This window comes from Acanthisitta chloris, unplaced genomic scaffold (assembly GCF_000695815.1).
Source record: "Acanthisitta chloris isolate BGI_N310 unplaced genomic scaffold, ASM69581v1 scaffold44433, whole genome shotgun sequence".
Taxonomy (NCBI): domain Eukaryota; kingdom Metazoa; phylum Chordata; class Aves; order Passeriformes; family Acanthisittidae; genus Acanthisitta; species Acanthisitta chloris.
Genome location: NW_008667355.1, coordinates 10,126 through 25,529, shown reverse-complemented (window position 1 = coordinate 25,529; position 15,404 = coordinate 10,126). Strand labels below are relative to the sequence as shown.

At 38.0% G+C, this 15,404-nt stretch overlaps 1 protein-coding gene across 1 annotated transcript in view; it reads right to left on the bottom strand.

Annotated features, from left to right (window-relative positions):
- Positions 1–226: 226 nt before the first annotated feature.
- DPY19L4 (dpy-19-like 4 (C. elegans)) overlaps positions 227–15,404 on the bottom strand; it is a 22,458-nt gene continuing 7,280 nt past the window's right edge. Inside the window, exons 7-18 of the mRNA XM_009072454.1 lie at positions 15,079–15,224; positions 13,675–13,806; positions 13,494–13,592; positions 12,642–12,715; positions 10,682–10,840; positions 8,927–9,046; positions 7,713–7,833; positions 6,195–6,251; positions 3,848–3,930; positions 1,981–2,113; positions 1,311–1,469; positions 227–509 (exon numbers count right to left, since the gene is read on the bottom strand). Coding sequence (XP_009070702.1) covers positions 345–509; positions 1,311–1,469; positions 1,981–2,113; positions 3,848–3,930; positions 6,195–6,251; positions 7,713–7,833; positions 8,927–9,046; positions 10,682–10,840; positions 12,642–12,715; positions 13,494–13,592; positions 13,675–13,806; positions 15,079–15,224 — 1,448 coding nt within the window. The 3' untranslated portion in view covers positions 227–344. The remainder of the gene's footprint in view (positions 510–1,310; positions 1,470–1,980; positions 2,114–3,847; positions 3,931–6,194; positions 6,252–7,712; positions 7,834–8,926; positions 9,047–10,681; positions 10,841–12,641; positions 12,716–13,493; positions 13,593–13,674; positions 13,807–15,078; positions 15,225–15,404) is intronic.

Here is a 15,404-nt window from a genome sequence, read left to right as displayed (position 1 = left end):
GCATTTACTGAAGTCTACACACAACTGCTCTCTAACACTAGAGTTAGAAATCTCATTTACATGAAGATTAAGATGATTCATAATGGGAAGAAGAATGTAAAAACATGGAAGACTGTCACGTGTTGTAGAGACTGTAAAACTGAAAAATGTTCCCATTTCCTTCAAGGATGATATCTGTGACTGTTGATCTGTAGTTCAAAGAATTCCAGTTTGGTAAAATAAAGTTGTCAGTACACTGCATGTGTGCACATATATCTGCAAAAATAACTTCCTTGATCAAAAGGAACTTTTCCAACTGAAATTCATTCACAATCAATCCTCAGAAAGAAGCTTGCATGCTTTTTTCATGACTGGAAGGATATCACAGTGTTGATTCTATATACAAAGTAAGATCTATTCCAGTATACTCGAGTAAAATAATTCACATATGGAGAATAGTTCATTTTGATTTCATGGCAAAATCGTCCATATTTTGAGAAAGCATAGCTGTCACCTTCCTCACAAACCACCTGTCGGAAAGAAGAAGACCCTAATTAAATTTCTGCAAATAAGTGATTACAGGATGTAATTCTGTACATTTATTCCTCTATTCTCTAACTTTCATTTATGATACACATTTAATTTCCATACTGTGTGGTTCCAATAAGCTGAAAACACATTCCTCTATAATTTGCTTAACCACCTAAAACAGTCTTTGTGAATTAATCCCTTTTTCATAGAGCAGACATGAAAATCAGTGTCCTTCATTCACAAAATAAAGAACAACAGCAGTGGAAATTGCCCTCATGCCCCATTTACCCAGCAGTTCAAACCTGACCCCCACATAGCATGCCAGGGAGTAGGAAAGTCTCAACTGCCTTTTCCAGGCCAAGTAAGTTTGACATACCTAATAAAGACTGAAGATACACTTATCACCCTACAAATTCCAACCACTTGACTTGGAAGCAAACTGCTTGTATGTTTAAGCATTTAGTGTCTGATATCCTTTAGTGCTTTTGCAATAACCTCTTCACGTGTTACAGTCTTAAACATTAACATATACTCAAATGGTATTTAACAACTGGCAAAAAAGCAGCACAGCTACATACTCATGTATTAGGAGGGATTAGGGCAGTTAAAGAACAGATCCAGGTAAGATTACCAGTGCATAAGAAACAGACAATCCAAAAGTTAACTGATTACTTTTAAAATTTATGAGTCTTTGTCTACATGTCAATTACAATCAGAAAAATAAGATCAGCATTACAAGATTTCTTTTAAAACTAATTATTTATGCATTCAAACATTCATTTTTTCTCACTGTTACTTACATGACCATTAGCAACATCCAACAGATCCTTAACTCTGCATCCTCTTACAGGTCCCACTTCATTGCAAATTGAATCTTCAATAACCAGAAAATTGGCTTTGTAAGATGTGAGTATCTTATAAATATCCTCTGCCGACCTCTTTGAATAGATCTGATAAATCTATAAATGAAGAAAGCACATTCACACAATGCAAAAATCAGTGATAAATTAAACACAGGAACACACACACACACACCCCGATGAGTTATCTGCAATAACAAACCTAATAAAGACAGGATGACTTACCTGCAATGACTTATCTGCAATAACAAACTACAGCTTATGACTGATCTGCAATAATGAACTACAGGTACACACCAAGCTATAAAATGTTTGATTTTGAACCCTCCAAAACAGGTGAGGTAATGGCCAGCTGAAGAGGAAGTATTTGCGTCTGCTGATGGCAAGTTCCAATCTTACATACTTCAAGAGGCCCAAAAAGTCTTCATAAATAATACTCTGATACTTGTTTCTGGCCAGAGTGAAGCACTGATAATCTACTTGATAACTCCCTTCAACATCTGCTGGACTCCTATGTCCTTCTAATATATTTCATTTTTCTTCCATTACATTTGGGTGAAGAGGAAGACAGTTCCTATAAAATGCCACATTTCTGGAATGGAATACTCACATTTTCATTTCTTTTCAGAAGATCATCATCATTATACAAAGGCAAGCTCGACACCATCCATCCAGTACAGAGCTTAATCACACCCATTAGCTGTGGGCTGCCTGCAAACACTGTGGCCATGGGAGCCTGGCGCCTGCAAAAGCAACACCAGCAGGCACCTCTGAGTACAGGATGCATTCCTCAAAACACTCTTCTTAATTTTATACATTGTGTGATCTTTTAAGGTGCTATGGTATGAACTGGAGTGCATGAAGGTATCATTGGGGGTCTAATTACAATTGGTGTTAATGTTGCAGTGGCAGTAGTTTCCTTGTCAGGAAAAGCTCAGACCTGCAGCAATATGGAGTTTGGAAGGAAAGGCTCCTGCTGGGGCAAGGGCTGGTGGCTGTTCTCCTGGAGCACCATTCAGGTCCTGGAATGGATTCAAGTATTGCTTTTCTGAATGGCTGTTGGCTTGTGACAAAGCAAGACTGGGAGGGAGGGTAGGTAGAAGGAGAAACAACATGATGTTATTTTGTAAGGGAAAGGTTTGTGATTATTTTCATTTCATCTCTAGGACCATGTATTTCATAATATCGGAGGAAATAATGCTATGATACAGAATAATGTCTGCAGTAATTATGTTTCTGGGTTTGGTTTCATTTTTTGACTATTTGTATTCCTGTACTGGTGAAAGAAAAGTCATTGTCACATTTTATGACTTTCAGCAACTTCTCCTGCAGAGGAAATTCAAAATAAATTCATATTATCAGAGGAGAAGTTTTAAGAAAATACACTGTAAAAATGACATTGAATAAAAATTCCAATATGGACATCTAAGTATATCCTGAAGAACAAAAATAAACTTCATTTTCATTAAAAATATGAACAGCTGCTACAAATAAGGGTAGTCAAACTGCTCTTAGTTGAGTGAAGCTCAATGCAATTCACCATGATTAATTATGTACTTGAAGTGTAATATATGCAGACTAACATAAAAGCCATTAGGTACTTGGCATTATTCCACTTGCTGCCTTGAAGAGCTACAGCAGTGACAAACAACATACACTACTAGTAACAGCAAGAAGAAATTGGCTGGAACACTGTAATTACCAGCCTTGCCTTTTCTGAATGTGTACAGGTTGTCATTAAAGACTACGTAAATACAGAAAGTAATATTCTAAAGAAGAACAACACGGTCAAAGGTAAGTTATCTGAACACAGGGGATCTAATTTTCAGGGAAGTGCAGTTCCTAATGGCATAGTTCAAAGTTAGATTGAATGAGGCCAGAATGCAATTCTGAAACTATTGGGGAGAAGAACAATGTATCTGTGAAAATAACTTGACTTGGTACTAGCTATTGTATATGCTCAGTATGAGCTACGCCCTGCCTGGCCAGACTGGTGAGAACCCTTCCAGCACTCTGGTCAAAGGGGAATCGTACATGTTCCTCTCCATGTATCTTGACTCAAGTCTCTAAATCCTCACATTTATTTCATTTTACTGGCTCAGACACATAAAATTTCAGTGTTTCTGTCCCTTATTGGCTTTACAATCAACATGAATCCCCTAATCTAACAAAAAGTTAGCGTGCAAAGAACCAAATACTAAAGTACCCACCATTATTTGGAGATTAAGTCTCGTAATGGTATGAAACATGATTTGTTTGCATGTTTCAGGATCTTCTCCTCTTGAAATCAGTGATAAACTCCTGTTTCTTTTCATGGGAATAATACCAAATTTAAAATACACATTTCTCCCTCCATACATCATTGAATGATTTAGCAAGGGCAAACCCAGATTAATCAAGGTAGCTCCACAAAATGCTGAGATGAAAATACCATGACATAAAGCAGTCAAATAGAAATGTAGGACTTCATTACTTACTTTATCCATGTCATCAGTTCCACTGTATCAGGGTCATAGAATTCTTGTAGTTCTGTAAGCTCTGACATTATCCTAGGGAAAAACTGATGGAAACATGTTTTTGGTTAGTTACAGTCTTAAAAAAATAATCTATAGAGCATCTTATTATATTAAGGCCTTAAGTAGCACAACAGAAATTAGTTTCAACTGAATTTTCCCTCCTGATTGGTATGTTTGTTTGAATATTTTGCAAAACACTGTTTATACTTACCTGACAGCAGGAGACCTTCTCCAAAGTACATATGGTTAGACACAAGCACTCATCTTGCTCTATTTTATTAAAATACTTATAATAAAAAATCCCAAACAAAACCAAATAACTAACTACACAGCAACAATGTAAATTAAACGGCCTTAAATGCACCAAAACCAAGTTGTCATATGCAAATGCATATATATAAGGTTACTGAACCAAAAAGATGGTAACTTTCTCATGGTAAACCTGCTTGAGCAGGAGAGGTTGGACTGTTGGATTGGAGGAAAAAGATTTCCTAGAATAGGCCCCAGTAACCTGCCCTGGACATCCCTCTGAATTCAATCACTGCAGTGAAGGAAAGTACACTACACTTTATGAAGCAGGATGTATGTACTGCAACCCTGCACCACGGCTTCCCTATCCTGTCGGGTTTGAGGGGTGAAGGAACAACAAGTTCTTCATTAAGATGGGAGATTTTGTCAGACCTTGAGCCATCTGGAGCATTTATTTGAGAAAGGCATGGCTAGAAGCTGGCCAGCCTTGAGGGGCTGAAGCATGTATATGCTGCTGTAAATGCTAAGTGAAAGTTCTTGCCTATCAGCTCTTTTGGAAAAGAATAAGGTTTACAGGTTATGCCTGACTAAAGGGACAGCCTACTTTGGGACAGCCACAGTGGACAGACAGTTACAAGTGGGAGCCTCCTTTTAACTGAGCAGTTTTCACCCCTATTATCTGGACAACTCAGCTGTCAAGTGATAGCAGCCTACAACCAGACATGTTAAGGTAGCCCAAGAACAGCTGCCATATGTTTGTGTCAGGGCTGAAAGCTGTAGAATTGCTGTTATACCTATACCTGAACTACTCCCAGAACAGATGGACAGAAGGAGGAACAGCTACTGCCACCCTAAGGAGAACCTGCTTCCTTCATCAATCACAGCCCTTGGAAAAACCTGGCCAGATGAGTCAGAAGGCAGTCGAGATGAGCACTCAGCCATGTATAGCCATGGTACCAGATTAGGAGTCTCAACGCATTTGTGCTGTTCTGTTACTACTCATCAAAGTCTCCAACTCAGGGCTGAGTTATGAACCTGGACAGCAAACTGCTCACCACTGCTTAAAAGCAGCAGCAGGATCTGCAATGGATGAGCCCTCTAGAGCCCAAAACCCAACACTGCTTTTATTAAAACAACCTGAAAAATTATCAGGCAAACTAAACTAGTTTCCTCTATTGTAATAGATTTCATAACATTTTTGAGCAACTGTATCTTCTTTCAGGAGAATATCTGTTGCTCCATCAAAAATGTGTAAAAAGTCAGATTACATTGCAACCAAATTTTCTATTCTAAGATACATGTTACAAAACCTGTTAAAATACTGTTGGTCGCGACTGGCTTCTGTGTTTGAATTATTATAAAATCATCCAAACTATTTTGAAGCTATGCCAATATAGCAGAGGATTACACTTTATGGGATGTTTCTCTTTTTTTTTGCACTCACAGAAGTTTATAAAATAATTTCCAAATACTCTCCCCCAAGTCTGTCTGTGGCTTTCAAGAAAGAACTAAGTATTTCTCCCAAACATGGAAAAATCTGTAGTTTTTCCTCCCTGCATTGTACTATAAACACACCTCTACACAATGCTCTGCATGAAGGATTTAACTCCATTATAATTTGATTGGAGCTTTTTTAATAGATTATTTGCATATGGCCTACCATAATTTCACTTAATCTAAGATCACTCCCTCTCAGTAAAACGACGACTGGGGCAACACAGTTTTCAATAGCCTGAGCTTTTATTTGGCAGTCTTTTTTTTGTTGGGTCAGTTTATATATCCAAAGCATAACAGCTGAATATAGTAAGGTCTTCATTTAAATTTAAACACTTCTCAATTATGATAAGTGATCCCTAACAAATTAACTTATCAAATACCTCAGACTGAAAAAAAGCAAACAGTTTTGTATACAAACAAGACATATTTTCAGTGGGTGACAGCTTCAATTTCATCATACATATTTCATTTCATCAAGTAAATTTCCTTATATTTGCTCATCCTTTTGACTCCTATTGTGCCTACATACAAATAAAAAACAATGCAAAGGTACTTTCCTTACCTCTTTCCACAAGCTGAATCCAATTATTGTAGGAACTGCCATACTCAGAATAAGAGCCTAGAAAGTACATGTTAGAAGAAATGGATTATGCACTGTTCTCCTACCTTGAGCTCTCTGTCAATTCTGCTCATATAGTAAACAACATTTATGCCTGAAACCTTAGAGTGACAGTAGGTGAAACTCTGCAGTTTTATACCAGGCAAAAAACCTCTCTGCAAACAAGAATTTGCCTAATTCAGCATGGAAGAGTTCATTTGACCCATGATAACCTTACCATCAATTTTAGGGACGTTTAATTACTAATCAAGTAACAATGATGTAATGTGCACATTATGTAGGGAATAAAAGAAAACACCTCACATTCAAATGCAATGAGAAAACCTGAGAAAGGAAAATAAACAAGCATTTCGAACTTCTGCTCTTGCTGATGTTTCTGTTTGGATTAACAATATTGATATGTAAACCCCAGAAACGCATTCTTCAGCACACCATCATTCTAGTTGATGCAATTTTTGCTTTGCAAGAAGGAGAAAATAGCTTGTATGGTACAGGAAACATTTTATTAGGAATGCACATAAGGCATTCCCTTGATAATAACCTACTAACACATGTACTGTGTTAATAGCAAAAAATAATAGTAAAAAAAGTCTATGTAGCTAAAAGCATGAGGCATAATAATGTGCTTACTGTGTAAATAAACATATGGGTACTCCTTGGTTGAAAGAACACTGTCCATGTTTCTGATGCAACAGTGTATGGCATTTTCACAAGTGCCATAATGGACCTCTAAGTATAACATATTTATTCCTATAAGCCTCCTGAATTTAAGGTCAGTAATATCCTACTGCTGTTTTATTAATAAAACTAATGCACAAAGCTGCTAAAAAAATCACACAAAGCACCTCTTGTCATACTGAGAATAAAGCCAGGGTTGGAAGTGAGGTGTTACAGTGTTTGCACTGTAACACAAACACATCTTCAGTCACAACACTTTTCTATAATGGTCACACGTGAACAAATCTTACACAAGTAATTCCACTTACCATTTCTTATGAAGCAGCTTTACTCTCAGCAATTAAATACACCTTATTACCACATTTTAGACTCATTTCCTAGTGAAACAAGGCTTGCCTGCACACCTGTACTTTTTCTCCTGCATTCCTTCTAGGAAGTGCATGACCTTCTTGGGCAATCTCAACTAGATACAACAAAGAGATTGAGGTCTCAAAGATTTGTTAAAAGAAATTAAAGAGATGAATGAAAGCGAGATAAAGACAGCTCTGCTTCTTATGAGGAAAGGCTGTAGTGTGAACACAGCTTTACCACCAGGTACCAGAGAATATGTGAAAGCATGATAGAAGAATGAAAAAGAGAGAAGAAGCAGACTGTATGAGATCCCCTGCTTACAGAACAACCTGTTCTTTTAATGGGTTCTTCTACAGGTCCTAGGTAATTGCTGTTTGCAAAGTTATATGCTTGCTAGATGTAATTCCCGAGACACTGGTAACAGCAACTCACCAGCAATATTGGGTGCACAGCTTTCAGTCGAAGCCACTTGAAAAGGGTCATCCAAAGTTCAGGAGAGCACACACCAAATGCAGCAAGCATGCAAACATAAGGTGTCCACAGATACTTCATTCTGAAAAACACTGCAATAACTTAGTTGGGACCCTGTGCATGCCTCTGTATTCAAGCTATTTACAAAAACATTCAGATTGTTTTCAAATGTCAAACACAGTATGGATATTCAAGCAATCTGAGATCAACTTTGATGGCACTGAAGGGTAAACCAAGGAAATCTCTAGCAGAAGAGCAGGCACCTGATTATCTGCTGCGAGATGTAGGAGCAAGATCCAAGGTAAAAGATGACAAAATCCTTCACAGAGTTCAGGGGAGGATGAAAGAAAAACAAAGAGAATAGTAAAGTCACTTGGCTGTTGCAGCTTTCCAGCCAAGCAAGGATAAAAAGCAGCTATTTGGCAAAACTGTACAGACACTGTACTCTGAGGGTGTTCCTGAAGAAAGGAAAATTTTTAATAAACAATTCAGGTTTTGCTGGTGTTGTCTGCCTCTTAAGGGTGGATTAATCAGCTTAAAACAACTATACTGTAACACAACAGTCTGCTCACTTTGAGAATTTGTGAATGTTTAGATTTTAGGATGATGAGCATAATATACACACAACCCTGACCCCTTCAAGCTGATTTAGTTGAGAGAAGACATTAAACAAAAATGTCTTCCAAGCATCAGCTTCTGTAGCTTTAAGGACTAACACAATACTATTGAAATTAGTTTTGATATGCTATAACGTGTCAAGCAAAGGTGTATTCCATGATAGCCTAGACACAAGAAGAAGGATAAGAAATCTTCCACATCTTGGTATTCTAGCACTACTGTGTTCATCGAAACACTACATAAGATCTTGCTAGAATACAATATTAAAATAATTACAAGAGTTCTACACTTAAACATGATAAAGAAAGGGATTAAAATGTGTTTAAATTAATGTCTTGGATTTTGTCTGCATTAAATCTTGGAAAACATGTTAAAAAGACCAAGCACAGTAATTCATACACCTGCATCCAATTTATAGTCAAAATTATCTTCGCTATCTCCCCTACATGCCAAAATTATTTCTGAAAAGGATGAATTTCAAAGGGGTGAATGGTGTATCAAGTGCAGTTAGGAATGCTCTGTTGCTTTCAAAAGAGATACATCAAAATCAGACTTACCCTTCCAAGCACATCGCTAGACAACCAAGTAAAATTGTGTGAATTACATGATAAACTATTTCTGGCCTCTCTCCAATTCGACCATCCTCAAGTTTAACTGTCTCTTTCAGTGGTTCACCACTGCAGTTGGAGAAAACAAGACATCACTTAATTCAGACATTCTCAGGCAAAGGTGCCAATAAAAATACTTTAAAGTCAGCAGTACACTGAGATCATTCCGTATCATATTATACAATAGTGTTGCACTGCTTATTTGTTTTCTGTACTTCATCAATGATCCACCAGTACCCACTGCCCCTTGTTTTAGACCGGCTATAAATTAACATAACGGGATCACTACCTGTGACCGTAAATCCCACTCTAAGCTAATTCAGCACCAAGAGACAGTCTCATTTCAGAGCATGCACACTCTGCAAACATTCAGATGAAGCATGCTGAACATGCATTTCACGTTTCTTCTTATCATTAGCTTGGTGAAGGATTATGGAATCTGGAGGATGATAACTGTGTATGGAATGTGTATACCATTTCATGACAAAGTAAGGCAACAAAAGTAGTTTTAAGTCATGTTATTATAAATTCTAGTTTTATATTATAAATAAAAATCATAACTAAAATCTTACAACAAATGTTTTTCTACAAACAAGATAGCAAGGCAGAAAATAGGCCACATTTTTTTCTACCATGATGTGATTTCTGATTACAATTTTATAGTAAGAGTCATCATGACAAATGGAAAAAATATTTGAGATTATTAACTGCTTTAAATTTTTTTTTAAATGAGGGAGGAGAAGGCTTATTTTGAACTTTCCTTTAAAAAGTTGCTGGACATAGTGGAGTCACTGGTCATTACAAAGCAGTAAATAGCTATTTCCACCACTGGTAAACAGTAAGACGTTTGCTTCATTGTTTGAATACACTATCACACATCAGGTCATCCTGACAAACATTTTCAGTGACAGCAGCATAATCAGAAGTCTTGAAATAAACCTACTGATTTTGCTGCAGACAAGTGAGAAATCTGTCCTAATACCTGAGCAGTTACACCATTTATCTCCTACCACAAAGAGAACATTTCCTCCCCATTGAGTTTCCAAGACAAGTTACACTAGGATCTATCATGCTGCTATTCTGAATCTGTAAACAGACAGCTCCACTACCCTCCTCTCAAGGGAACTGTGAATCACTGTGAAACTAAAAATAATTGAGTCAATTTTACCTCAGCTCTGTTTAGAGCAGCAAAGGCTGATGGACCTTATCACAGTAAACAAACGTTTTAAAAAAAACAGTGAAGCATTACAAAGCCAAAATCCTCTCAGCTCCACCCACCCTATCCTCCTCAGCATGTAAACTTGAAAAAAAAAGTAAAACAAAAAATCCAAACTCAAAACAGAGTAACAAATTCTAGGAACAATCAGATAACTTTGCTGTTGGAAGGCAAATATGGATATAACATCTTTCTCTCTGGCAATGGGAAGAGAAATAAACATACCACAAAACATGAGCCAGAGCTCTGCAGGAATTGCACCTACAGGGAAGCAAACCAATGACAACTCTCTATCCTGACTGGAGGGATGCTCAAGAAGCTCCTCACTAAAGGACTTTCTTTAGGAGGCTCTGGTGGGACTTCTCACTGGTGCTCGCAGCCTGACAAGCTCAAAAGTACAACAAAATTTGGAGCAACAAACATCATGACCATTCCCTTAGACATCCTCTTATTTTTCACTTGGTTTTCAGTATAAGTAAGTTACTTACCAAATTCTCCTGAAAATGACCTGAGTTACAGAAAAAAGGCAGATAATTAATACTAAAATATAAAAAGGCAACAGTGATGACTGTGTCAGTCGCAAAAAAAAGTCTTGGGAGGGTGCCTGAAGAGATTCTTGACACAGGAGCCAATTCATTGTAAAATTCCTAGTAAGGCAAAAACATCCTATTAAATACAATCACAATACCCCATAGATTTGAAAAAAAACCAAAACCCAGCACACAGCCAATCACAGTTTAACCTATTCATGTCAGAGGAAACTGTTTGAAATTAATCTTTGAAAAGTTACCCTTTTATCATTTGAAACTAATTTGCAAATACCTTTTAGAGTAACTGTCAAAGGCTTATCTCCCCAAAAAGTATCTGTGACCTGAGGAGACCAGACTACAAGTCTTTTATACCACAAAAGCCCAGCCTCCCATATAACTCCACATAACTTTGGGGCCCACAAAGCACTTCGTTGTCACAGTGGATTAAGATTTTAGAGATACTGACGCAGGAAGGTATGCTTGTCCTCATTCCAAGCAGGGAGATGAAGAAGGGAAAGTGGTCATCTGAGACCATAAACAATCCTCAGGCACTGCCAAGACTGGAATCCTTAATGCTGAAATTCTAGTTCTGTAGCTGAACCCACTTGATCATTCTTCTTTCTCAATTAACAAGCAGAAAGATTACACACTCTGCCAAGAAGCACTATCAGTTTGTATTCTCAGCTGGAATTGGTGCAGCCTGAGATGCCGTGAATGCATTCTTGTCTTATTCTGTTTCACTTTCCTCCCGCTTTTCTTTTTATTTTCCCCAAAGGGAAGACCAGAGGACAGAACCACTATCAATTACACAGAATCAGTTTAGAGATTAACAGCCAGGCATGTCCAAACTGGCCTTAAAAGACAGATCTTGAAGCTCTTGTGATGCAAACCATAATTCCAACCCACAGTTACACAGTGTTCTAGGCGCAACTGCACCCAGTTTGCTTCAATCACTGGCTTCATCACAGAGTCTGACAGCCTGAAAAGTGACATGCAGCAAGTCCCTGGAGCAAAAAAAAAGAAAATCCGTAATACTTGGTAGCTGAATAAACTGAAATCCTGACCAGGAATCCCTTCTTTCCTTGCAAAACACTTAAGAATGGGCATGCATGTGTTAAACTATGCATCTTTGCCAATGTCACTACATCCTGCCTTCCAAAAATACCCCAACAATTTCTGTTGCATGTGATGTCATTTTCCACTCCTTCCTCTGGAAGGCTGTGAAGTAGTTTTGTAACAGAGATGCAGTTCCCAGGAGAGAGTTCCAATTCCTGCAGAGAATTGCAAGTCTTGGCTTGGGTCCAGGAGGTGTCTCAGTTCTTACTAATACTCCACTGGAAGTTTTCCAGAAAATCTGTAGCCACGACATCTTCTTGTAGACCAACATTCTACTCTTTAACAGAGCCTAACGGTTTTCCTTAGAATCACAACAATTCCCCCTGACTTTTAAGTTGTTCCTTGTCCTAATTTCTTCCAAAACATACAGGGGAGTTTTTGGGGGTACCTCACAACCCAAGCCTGTTTCTGGAGAGCACTGACAGTTCATTACTCCTTTCGAAGCCTTTTCTTTTCCAGGCTATAAAAAGCTACCACCTGCACCTTTATCCTATTATCTTTGCTTTCAAGTCTTATTAGAAACACAAACAGGGTAAAAAGGTTTTCACTCTTCAGCATCACAAGGGAACAAAAATCCATTAAATGCTTTCACTCCAAAGCACGAAAAATACTGAGGTGCCTCAGAAATCTCAAATCCTAAATAAATTCTGCTTATGCATGTTTTATAATTCAATCTTTAAACCAGGCAACAAATAGAAACCATTTCCCTTTCTTCTCTACAAAATTCTCACAAGCCATTGAAATTTTAGCAGTTTCAGAAATTTGGATATCTTGGAAAGTGTAAAGAGTTTAAAAAACTTACTTAGTTGTGTTTAAGCCAAGTTTTACTTCAATGAACTTCAGCAAATGCTCATTTTCTTTATGAGGAACAAACATCTGAAAATTAATTTAGCAAAGGAAAACCATATGAAAGACTGGAGGTAGCTTTCATGTAATCATTAAGATCACAAAATGTCAGGAAACAACCATTCAAGAGATAGTTAAAACTAACAGAGTGGATTAAGTCTGCTAATTAAGATACTGGTATAGTATTGCAGACCTTCAATAAATCCATCTTTATGATTTCCTTGAGAATATCACTCCCCTCATTTTATTCATGTACCCCAACAGGAAGGCAAGTGAAAAGCTGATAATAAGCTTTTCTTTTGACAAAAAAAGACTACTGAACAGTGTGTGAAAAGGATCATGAAAAACAGACACAGACTTACTCCCAAGCAATCCAAATAACATTGCACTTGGCTCCACTGAAAAACAGGACTGCAGCCTAGTAAAAGTTATGAGAATTTGTAATCTCCAAATGGATTGCCTGAGCAGCCAAAAGTTCTGTGTACTGTCTATGTAACTTAGACCATCCAAGTCGTAACAAAACCCGTATCTATGAATTCGCTAAAGTGTGATTCAAAGATTATTTCTATACTATGCTTTAACCTCAACCCAAAAGACCAAAACCCTGACAAAAGCAGCTATTTCAGTTGCTAATTTTTATATAGATACAAAATTACTCCATTTTCAGTACTCCTATTTGCTCTGAATTAAGCTATGAACTCTCATATCAATAAGATAAGAAACACTTCAAAAGATTTTTCCACGATACATCTGCAACTTTCCATTCAATTCTGACAATTAAAAACCACTTTTTACAGATGAATCTTACCTTTAATAAGAAGTTTAGCATCACTGCTACTGTAAGTACCAAATAAATGTACATTATTTTCAGCAATCTTGACATAAATGTACCCTTTTTCACATCCACCTGTAAAAATATTTTAAGAACACTGTATCATTTGGAGTTCAGTTTAAATTCAAAAACTGCACTCAGAGGAGAGTCTAGTTACCTGAAGGCTTTTAGAAAGCATTAAAGCTACTACAAGACTCAGTAACGGTGACACAAGTAAGGCTGAATTTTCGAACTGCAGAAGGTACCCCAAGATGACAGAAAACAGGTAGATTCTGTATACCTCATGCACCTGTGGGAGTGAAAAAATAAACGACAATAAAATAAAACTACAGTGGATATACATCTTACTATTCAGAGCAGTAGACAGCTCACTCATTCCTCTGTTAATCAGGGAGTTAATGGACCTCAACCTTCCAACTCATGAATCTTAGCATGGAACCATTTGGCTCTGAGAAGTATTTCACACCAAAATGGTCCTGGCCAGCCTCAATAGCTAGTACACAATTACTTCACAAGAATTCTGTAAAAATGCCAGAAGCAGGAGTGTTTTACAGTGTCTCCCCATTCTGAAACACCCCACTGTGATGCAGCATGAAGCAGCAACCACAATGCACCAGTAAGGACACACAGCTTGTGTGGAAGAGCTGACTACTGCAAACACGAGCTTTTCTTGCCCACAGAATAACTTGTGCACTTTCGTGCCCCAGGAATACTCAGACTGTTATTGACACATTCTGTTATTTGCTAATTGATAAGCAGATCTGATAAGCCCTGCTACTCAATTCTTTAGACTTTTACCCAAACATCCACCTTCTCCCTTATATACCCTGCTCTGAACTACAATACATCAAACATTTCCCACTGCTGACAAACAGGGGAAACAAACAACTGGAAGAAGAGGTGACAAATTGTATGCAGATTGATATCTAATAAAACTAGCAGGCACACATGTATGAAGCAGCATATGCACCATTTCAACAGGCAGATTAGAAATGCCTTATTGTTGCAACAGTTCTAAGAACCATTTTGCAGAATAAATTGAAACACTTTCTTGCCTTGAAAACTCAATTGGCCTTCAGCACCTGTTTAGCCTGTTTATTGGGTGCAGTGCAGTGCAGAGCAGAGCAGGGCAGGCCATTCAGGGTGTAAACAAGCCCTTTAGCAGCACAGAGCCAACAGAGCAGATTTGTGGTCAGCCCACCCTGCCGTGAGTAGGGGAAAGAAAAGAAGAGGCAGCTAGGCCAAAAAGGATGCACGACTGAGCATCATTCATCACTCTTTTAGCTCTCCAAGGACGTTTCAGGTCACAGCAGCTTTGTTTAGCTTCTGACCCTTTTGTTAGGAAAGCTATCCCAAACACAGTAGTCCAAAAGACACTCAGTTTAAAGCTATTTTATTCTTCTGATGGACACAACATGCACTTCAGCTGGGCTCAGGCTGCAAGACACTTGAGCTGCCACAAAGCTTGTGCCCTTTGGAGCTCCTGAGCAGTATGTATGGCAGGCACCTCTGTGGCTGCATTTAGGTTCCCAACTATCAGCAGGTTGAAAAGTTCCAATACCTTCTCTGTCTGTGCCAGGGCAAAGCTGTCTAGCAGGAAAAGAGAAACAGCCTGGACAAACAGGAGATAATGACTGTATTCCCACATCATCATGAAGGTATACGTTGAAGCATTCAGAGCTCCTGAGCAGTATGTATGGCAGGCACCTCTGTGGCTGCATTTAGGTTCCCAACTATCAGCAGGTTGAAAAGTTCCAATACCTTCTCTGTCTGTGCCAGGGCAAAGCTGTCTAGCAGGAAAAGAGAAACAGCCTGGACAAACAGGAGATAATGACTGTATTCCCACATCATCATGAAGGTATACGTTGAAGCATTCAAGATAACAAA